The following is an 8,643-nucleotide window of genomic DNA, read 5'->3' on the forward strand; positions in this document are numbered from 1 at the left end:
TCTGCTACTACTCTGTGGGACAAATTCACTTTTTTTTTTAAGATGCTCTAGCCTGGATGTACGTCTTTCTTCTGCTGATCATAGAATCATCTTCCTTTTCATTTTATCCCTTTTCATCTCCCCTTCCTACCAATGCTATTTTCAGGTTTGGTTTTTTAACTTTTCTCATCTCACAGATTTCTCTGACCTCCTCAGCCTCTGTCTCACTTCCCTGAAGAGTGTGACTGCTGTGTTACCATCCTTCTCTCCTTCTGGAAACATGGACACGCTGCAGAAGACAGGCACTTCATGCACACCATGAAATTAAAATATAAAACCAATTTAGAAAGAATCTTGAGAGAGAGCATCTAATCCATCTCTCAGCCCTGGAGCACGATCCTATCAACTTAAATAATTCCCTAATAAGTACTGGTCTAGTCTGTTTTTCCAAGCCACCCAGGATGGAGGCTCCACACCTTCCCAGGCAATCAACTTCACTATTGTCACTGCTTGATAATTCCCCCAATCCATAATGTAAGCCCCCTATGATAGTTTTTCCTATCCAGTCCTATTTTTCTGTAGACATATATGATGTGACTGGATGTCCTCTGAGCTCCTTTATTGTTTTCCCCTTCTCTAATAAGTCTTATTTTCCAGGTCTCTTATTGCTGCACAATCGTGCCTCCTCTTTGCTATGCTTGGTTTCATCTCTAAAAGAGCACATGAAAAGGCTGCAGCTTTACACCCCCCTCCGTGAGAGGTGGGAAATAATGAGTTCCATGGTCATGTTGTTCCAGGAAAGTCCCCCAGGCACTTCACTAATCATCTTAAATGAAAGGGCATGAAATTAAAATCATCAGAGAAAGTCACATCTTCTCATTTTCCTATCTGTATCTGCAGTCCCATATGTAGTCAAATGGCAGAATCACCCCAATCTAGGTACCCCAGCCTGCCTGGGGACATGGTTTTATTCTGTCTGAGGTTTAATACCAATAAGAAATTAATTTTAATCCCGAACAGGCTGCAATCAGGACTTTGACTTCATTTTAACATATCTACTGCAGCACGTGACCATTTCTGAACTGAAAGAGAATTTCAGGGTGAAGATGTAATTTTCCCTTTTTTCTTGGTGATATCAGCTTTATGGACAATGGGTGACCAAGGCTCTAACCCAGTGTGATTTCTATTCTCATAGCACTGTGGACTTAGCTAAGAAGTCCCACTGGACTACTCAATATATTGGGAAATGTCAAAAGACCACTGTCCTTTGAAGAGGTTAGTCTCAAATGGGAAGGAGGCATGAGGGCACTTCAGTTCTTCCTGCCTGCCAATGGAAAAAGTCCTGGAGGGTCTGTGTCCAATATGGTGCAGGACAAGAGGATCTCTTCAAGGCAAGGTATGGTTTCAGTGAGGCAGCACATCTGATAAAACTGCACATGAGGCAGGAAACCTGTGGGCCAATGGCAAGGTGGTCACTGCCACTTGTCATTAGCCCATCATGAGATGCCAGGGCATGGAAAACTGCTATAACCTTACCTAATATGTGACCAGGCTGTCTTGCAACCACATCAATGCTTTCTCTCTGCTGACTTGGTTTAACTTAAAGCCCAGAAGGACAATAGGAGACGTCCTTATCAGTCTCCAAGTGTTTTATATCAAAACCAAAACCCTGGAGTACTGGTTTTGCTGCTCTGACATATTCAGCCCCAAGGACCCTGATCCTGCTCCAAGCTGTGCTTTGGCAGTCATTTTGCAAACTGAAGCTGCACTCTAGTTTGGAGAGGAAGCTCACTGCTTTGACACTGCCTGCTTTCCTGCTGTACTCTGGGCATGAGAGCTCCTGACTCTGTGATGGGAATGACGAAATGGGAAGCCAGCCATCAAAAACCCAGCCACAGGGGAATTGCCTGGCTGGTCCTTGCTGTACTTTGCTGCTTTGGGCCTAACAGTGAGAGCACAACAGGGCTTTTCAAATGGTTTCCTCTCCATCATTCTTATAGATGGTGGAGGCTAAACTTTGTTCAGAGTCTTTGCCAGAAACATATCTGATATCACCAGGAAAGCCAGTCTTACCCCACAGGATGCATACTCTAAATAGGTGAAAAACACACAACATCACTCATGTAAAGAAAAAGGCAAAACCTGTGCTTTAAAATAAAAAGCAAACACTGGTGTTAGTGCTCAGCAATATATATATTTTTCAGAAAACTTCCCCAACCTCTACTTCCCCAAAACACCCCTTTTCCTTCCAGTTTATAAAGCCCTTGTGGCACACAGTGCTTTGTTGGGCAAGGCTTGGCAGCTCCCTGTGCTTATATCCCATCAGAATGAGAGTATCCCTTGGACTCAGCTTCCTCCTGGCTTTCCTGCACCCAGGTGAGTTTTCCATTGAGACCTGTGGGGTTGTGAGACATGAAAGTGGAGTGCTTCGTATCTGAGGCTATTGCTGCCATCTGAGCCATAAATCCCTCTCCTCCTGGGGGATTTGCACTGCAGAGAGGTGAGGGTGACTGGTCTTGTGGGATCTTTGGCCCTATGAGCCAATGTGCAGATGAGGGTGTTGGCATTTACAACATGAGCTCACAGTCTGATTTTCTGTGGTGCTTACTGGTTATATAGCCAGGACAGCCATCAGAGTGATTCAGGTTACCCTGAGACAGCCAGACCTTTGGTAAGCTGAATTGATCTCCAGGCTCATTTATTTTACTCATGTCCAGGGTTGTGTGACATTTTGTATATAATGTCATCTCAGCCATCCTTCAGCTCTGCTCCAGGAAAGCACAGCTGTCTTGCATGTTTTGGGTCACAGTAGATGCCTCGGGCACTGCAAGGTGCCTCAGCTGGCACCTAGGTTTAGTGAAGTGACATATGCCCTGGACCTGTTAATCTATGTGCTGGACTCTTGTGGGTGTGTGCCATGGAAGAGATCCTGTTTGTCATCTGTTGAAAATACATGCTATTCCTTTCTAAGTGTTTCCTGATGAGTATCTGATATTCTGGTCTGCTTTAAGTGTTCCAGCAGGTATCTGTTGAAGTGGTTTTCCCTAATGCCTACAAAGATATACAAAGAGATAATGCTTACAAAGAAAGTCTCCAGTTTGTACAGAGTACAGCCAGTGCCTGCTGGCAGCTCTTGTTCCCCAGCCACTCAGTCCCTTATTCACTGCAAAGAGAGAATGTGGGGTCTGTGCATCCAGGGACACCTGAGTGCCTGCCAGGATGAAGGGGTTTGTAGGGCTGCTGTCATCAGCAATTCCAGGAAAAGCCCAAAATGATTACCCAATGAAATTGGAAAAATAAGGGAAGAAAAATGTGAAAAGTGCTGATCAATGCTGAAATTTAAACATCAGTAAAAGGGGAAGTAAGATCCCTTACGACTGCTGCTGAGGAATGTGTCCTTCTCTCCCCAGGGACCTGCCTCCAGTGTGAGATATGTCACAGCATGGGAAAAAGCTGCTTTGGTCCCATGAAAACCTGCACTGGTGGTGAAGACACCTGTGGCATTATTCTGCATGAGGTCCTAATAGGTGAGACATCCTCTAAACCAGTGTGGCTTTCAGAGTGGGGCTGACTGGGGGACTTTTCTCTCTCCCTGCTTCTGTCACTGGTAGTATGGTCCATCCTTGCATGACCTATTCATTTTTCTTTTACTGACAGATGACCCAGAGATCAGGATAGTCTGGGATAGGAAAAGCTCTTTATTCCTCTATTTCGAGAAGCAGTTTTCTACTGGGAGGGTTTGGTTCTTAGTTGTGGAGGGAAGGATCAAAACCTCACAGTGGGAGGAGACACGAATTCTGGCTAAGGTGAGTAGTTGAGTCAGGAAGCTGAGAGACTGAACCACGAACTACACTAAGCTGCTGGCATCTAGTACTGGGGGTGTGCTGGTGATGTGTGGAGACAGAAGCTTGCCTATCCTCGAGCAGAGATGGGGGCACCACTCAACCATGCACTGCCACCACGACTGAGCTATCATCTTAGCATCATCATCATCAACCAGTTTAGGTTGAAAGAAACCTTGAAGATCATCTAATTTCAAAACTCCTGCCCTGGGCCGGGAGACCTCCCACTGGACCAAGTTGCTTAGAACCCCATCTAACCTGGCCTTGAACACTGCCAGAGATGGGAGACATCCACAGCTTCTCCTGGCAACTTGTTCCAGTGTCTCACTATTACTGGCAACTTGTTCCATGTCTCACTGCCCTCACTGTCAAGAATTTATTCTTAATATCTAATCTTAATCTACCCTCTTTCAGTCAGCCTCTTTCATTCTCTCTAGCCCTATTAGTTCATGTCCTTGTCAAAACCCCCTCTCCCTCTCTCCTGTAGCTCTTTTAGGCACTGGAAGTTGCTATAAGGTCACTTTGGAGCCTGTTCTCCAGGCTAAACAACCTCAACTCTTTCAGCTTGTCCTCACAGGAAGTGTTGTCAACCAGTAACCATGTCTGCATGGTTGATAAGTCAAAGCTGGTGCTGAGCCCTGACACAGCTAGATACTCAGTTTTGTTGAGGCATGGCCTCAGTCATGGCTCAGCCTTAGTGATGTGACTGTTGCCTTTTAGACTGGAGTCTGCCTCATATCCTACCAGCTTTGCTGCTGGCAGCTCCAGTGCCTACCTTCTTCTGCTGGTGCACCCACCCTTCATCCTTCAAGCCCTTCAGCAGACTCAGTTTAGCTGTTCTGCTCCCCTTTACACCTTTTGGATTTGGCTGATGGGTTAGACCAGAGTTGTCTGTGTCAGGATACTTGTGGCTGTGATGGACTCTGCACTCTGCAGATTTTACACGGGCTGAGCAAGCCTGTGCTATGGGTCAGAGGCATGTGTCACACCGTAATCTCTGCAGATGGGGTGTCCTGGCTCACTGGTGATGCTTCTCAGGGGGCTCAGGGTCCCTCTCAGGCCCTGGGACAGCTGCCTAGGAGTTGGTACAGGAACTAACAGAAGGGGAAAGGAGTCACTTTTTGTTGAACGACTTGGCACTGCCTTCTGCTTCATGACAGGGGGAATGGCCATCTCTTCATCCATCAAGTCCTGCCTGCCATCCCACATCTGCCACCTTGGTCCTGTCACTGTGAACTATGGGAAGGTGAAAGCAAAGAGCCACTTGGTTTGCTGCACAGGCGATGACTGCCGGACCACCTCTGTCTCATGTAACTCTTTATTATCCCTATAACCCATCCCCTCTGTCTGGCCCATCCCATGGTGAGGCCTTCCAGGCTAAGCCATCACCTGGGTTATTCTTCTCATTCCCTCACTGAAGCCAGCTACAGCCCATGTCTTTGATTTCAGTGCCACCAGATAACAATGTGCCCAATGGATACCAGTGTCCTGCCTGCTACAGCGTGGACTCCTTTCAGTGTGGTAATGAAGTTGTAAACTGCACTGGATCTGAAGACCAATGTGTTGACCTGGCTGGGTTAATGAATGCTGGTAACTGTCTATCATTTGGTGCTGCTTTTCATCTTCTTGGTAAAATGGGTGAAACTAGTCTAAGATAAAGCACTGCTGAGATAAAAATGGGCAAAAAGTTGAAATAAAAAAGAGGAAGATACAAGGAACTTAAGACTGAAAACTGTAAATATCAAGCTGACCAAAGTGCAGGCGTTGTTTTTCTTTCCTTCTTCCCAGTCATGCATGGATAATTGCTGGAGTTCCTTATAACACGGCATAACTGAGATCAAGAGTGGAACTTGTTTCTTGGGGCAATCTGGTACATGGGCGTGTAACAAACCTGACCAAGCCCCTGAACCTGCTGGCCCTAGCTAGGATGTATGAGGGTGAATCTGGATCTCAGCCAGTTGCCAGCTCAGTGGAGGCTCAGATGGAGCTTTTCAGAAACACTGCTTTCCCATGGGGTAAAACCAGTCACTGGGGACAAGTCACTGTTGCAGCTGGTGCTTCTGCATGAGGAAAGCTGGGGACAGGTCCCCCGACTTGAAGTCCAGCCTTTCAACAGCTTCATCAGAAATATTTTTCCTACTTCAGGTCCTGTAATTAGAGAGAGGAAAGTAGACAGCAATTTTTCTGGTCACTCTTTTTTCCACCCCTGCTGCAGGTAAAATAATTTCACCTTTCATGGCACACCTGTGCTCCAGTAGGCAGGAAAAAACCCATGGAAATAAAGAGCAACAACACCAGCTGTAGAAGCAGACTGAAAAACAATTATCTTGTATACAGTTATGAATGAAGTTCCTTTGATTTGATAATATTGCTAGGTGATGATGTGATGCCTGAAGGTCCTTCCTATAGACTTTATTAATGTGCTGTCCAAACCCTGAATTAGATCATGTTTCATAGAGACAACATGAAGGAAAACAAGAATTTTCATAGTCACAGCAATGAAAATAGAGTGGCAAAATTAATTCAGTGTACTACTGAAATAAAAAATGCTCCTAACTTGTCTTAACTTGACTGATCAGCCACTGTGAATGGAGAAGGCCTGTGCAGTGTGATAGACTGTGCAGAGGAAGCAGCAGTGCAGGGGAGCACAGGAAGGTGAGGAAATAATGAAGTGCCTTTACACGTTATTTGTATTTGAGGTAAAATTGTTAAGAAAGTATTCCAGACCTCCATAACCTGCACAGCAGAGACACATGAACAGCATTACCAAAAGCAAACAACAAGAGCAAGAATAACTGAATGGGGAGCTAGGCACTCAGCACCTGCTCAGGTCTCCTCTTCTGGTAAATGCTCCAGTGGTGGCAAAGGACAAGTTCAGGTTTCAGTGGGCCTGTCAGTAGATTTCTCTCTTGGTTTCACTAAAATCCTATAAAGCCTCCAAGAATGAATTCCTCTTAATAAATACAATAAATAAATACAGCTCAAGCTGTATTGTCACTGAGACTTCTCAACTCCACTGAGTGAAAGTCATCCAGTTTGAATGTCATTAGAGGGTCAGAGAGAGAAGGAGACAATGAATACCAGGCTGTTATACAACCCTGGTTTCTTTAGGAAGCCAAAGTTTGGGCAGAAGAATCTTTAAACACGAGAAAGAGAGCTGCTTTAAACATTTTCACTTTTTAAATTTAAATGCTTAGAATTTTTAAAAGTCATCTTTATTCAGCAGAAAGAAAGAAGACAAACCTTAAACCATTTGTATTTCTAGTCAACCAAGATGGTCTTGCCATTTCCTCAGCTTTGTTCAGGGGATGGGAATAGACAGGGCTGGTGGGTTTGGAACCAACTGGATGTAATGAATGGGCAGTTCTTAGGCTGGAAATGGGGACTGCACTGGCCAGGGTGGGATTAATGTTGGGGATTGGATCCCCTGATGCATGGCATATATTTCTTGTATTTCCCCTGCATAGGTGGACTCTCTCTGAAAGCTGCCATGAAGGGTTGCACCACTATTTCTGAATGCACTATGGTAGGAGATGGAAAAAACAGCCTGGGGATGATGGACATAAAGTTGAAACGGTTCCAGTGCAGACCAGCTTCTGTTATGTACAGCGTGGCCTTTGCTGGGGTTGCCCCTCCACGCACAACCTTCCTTCCTGTCCTGTCAGGATTCATCCTGGAGAAGGTACTTTTCTGACTCTCACTAGTGCTGGGTTGAGCAAAACCCACAGCAAACTCCAGCAGTGGTTTGCAACTTAGTCCTTTTTGATGCAGCTTCTTCTTCGTCCTAATGGGGATTTTATTTTCAGATTAGCTCTCCTTTTTTGTTTTCACAGAATAAAGACAGCACTTACACTTCCTTTGTTTCCTCATTGATTTAATCTCATTTAAAGCTTCATCAGTTCAATTGTGGTTGGTTTTGTGCTGCATTCTCTCCGTGCTTTGTCCACACTGGGACCATAGGAGACTTGTGAGAGTTCTTCAAACCCTGCACAGGAAGTGGGAGCTCTCAAGACAGCCCTAGAGCCTACATCCACTATCTCAGTGTAAGTGGCAACTTACAAAACCACTTTTCCAGGCTCTGAAAAGGACTGGAGAGGAGGTTCCTGAGAGGTTCACTCTGAGTAAAAAGGTCACTTGTCCCTTTTTCCAGCCCTTGTATCCTGTTTGTCCAAGCAGGAGTCCTCAGGTCAAAGGGCTGCTCGTGGCCCTGGATCACAAATAGTATTTGCTTCAGAGTATAAGACACTGCAGTAAGCAACCTGCTTCTGGCAAGAAGTTGCCTTACCAGACACTCTCCCATTTAGACTTAAGTTTCGTGATTATCTGTTGGTAACATTTAATTTCATAAAATAGGTAGGTTTCCATGGTGACAGACCACTGGGAGTCCAACTAATGGGAAACTTCAGCTCAATGCTTCTTTCCTTTCTGTTGGCTGAACTACACCCACAGTTTGTGTAGCCTTCCCACTTCTACACTTGCCACCCCCTGGCTATTCTGCCCCAGCCACTCCTTGCCTCATGGGTATCCTTGGGTTGGTATCACACAAGAGCACTGAAGAAAAACACCTCACCAGGCAGCATGGCCATACCTGGGAGTTAGTAGGCTAAAGGATGGAGCGTGAGAACTCTGGGACATGCTGAGTTCTACAGTGGAGGGGTGTTAGCAAACTTCAGCATCTCCCCGTGTGTCTGTTCCCAGATGAATGGCCCAGTTGGGAGCAGATTACAGGACTATTAAGCAAAATTCATGGTTGTGTCCTTGATAGCCCCAGCTCACAGTGCAAGCATACATTTTGGGCATAGAGTTCCAGGGATCAAACAAT

At 45.5% G+C, this 8,643-nt stretch overlaps 1 protein-coding gene across 1 annotated transcript; it reads left to right on the top strand.

Moving 5' to 3' along the window:
- The first annotated feature begins 2,206 nt into the window (after nucleotides 1-2,206).
- LOC106865024 (phospholipase A2 inhibitor NAI-like) lies at nucleotides 2,207-7,677 on the top strand. The gene is made up of 5 exons (XM_014894842.2): nucleotides 2,207-2,355; nucleotides 3,390-3,506; nucleotides 4,982-5,131; nucleotides 5,271-5,411; nucleotides 7,289-7,677. Exons 1-5 carry the CDS (start codon nucleotides 2,307-2,309, stop codon nucleotides 7,513-7,515), a joined length of 684 nt encoding a protein of 227 aa, XP_014750328.1. The 5' UTR covers nucleotides 2,207-2,306; the 3' UTR covers nucleotides 7,516-7,677.
- The last annotated feature ends 966 nt before the right edge of the window (nucleotides 7,678-8,643 follow it).

This window comes from Sturnus vulgaris, chromosome Z (genome assembly GCF_052056855.1).
Source record: "Sturnus vulgaris isolate bStuVul1 chromosome Z, bStuVul1.hap1, whole genome shotgun sequence".
In the NCBI taxonomy this organism is placed as follows: Eukaryota; Metazoa; Chordata; class Aves; order Passeriformes; family Sturnidae; genus Sturnus; species Sturnus vulgaris.

What these genes read in the sequence shown, in the direction of transcription:
- LOC106865024 (XM_014894842.2), top strand. Translation starts at nt 2,307, where the DNA reads ATGAGAGTATCCCTTGGACTCAGCTTCCTCCTGGCTTTCCTGCACCCA. An exon ending in CCTGGCTTTCCTGCACCCAG is followed by an intron (nt 2,356 to 3,389) that starts GTGAGTTTTCCA and finishes TTCTCTCCCCAG; the next exon opens with GGACCTGCCTCCAGTGTGAG. An exon ending in GGCTGGGTTAATGAATGCTG is followed by an intron (nt 5,412 to 7,288) that starts GTAACTGTCTAT and finishes TCCCCTGCATAG; the next exon opens with GTGGACTCTCTCTGAAAGCT.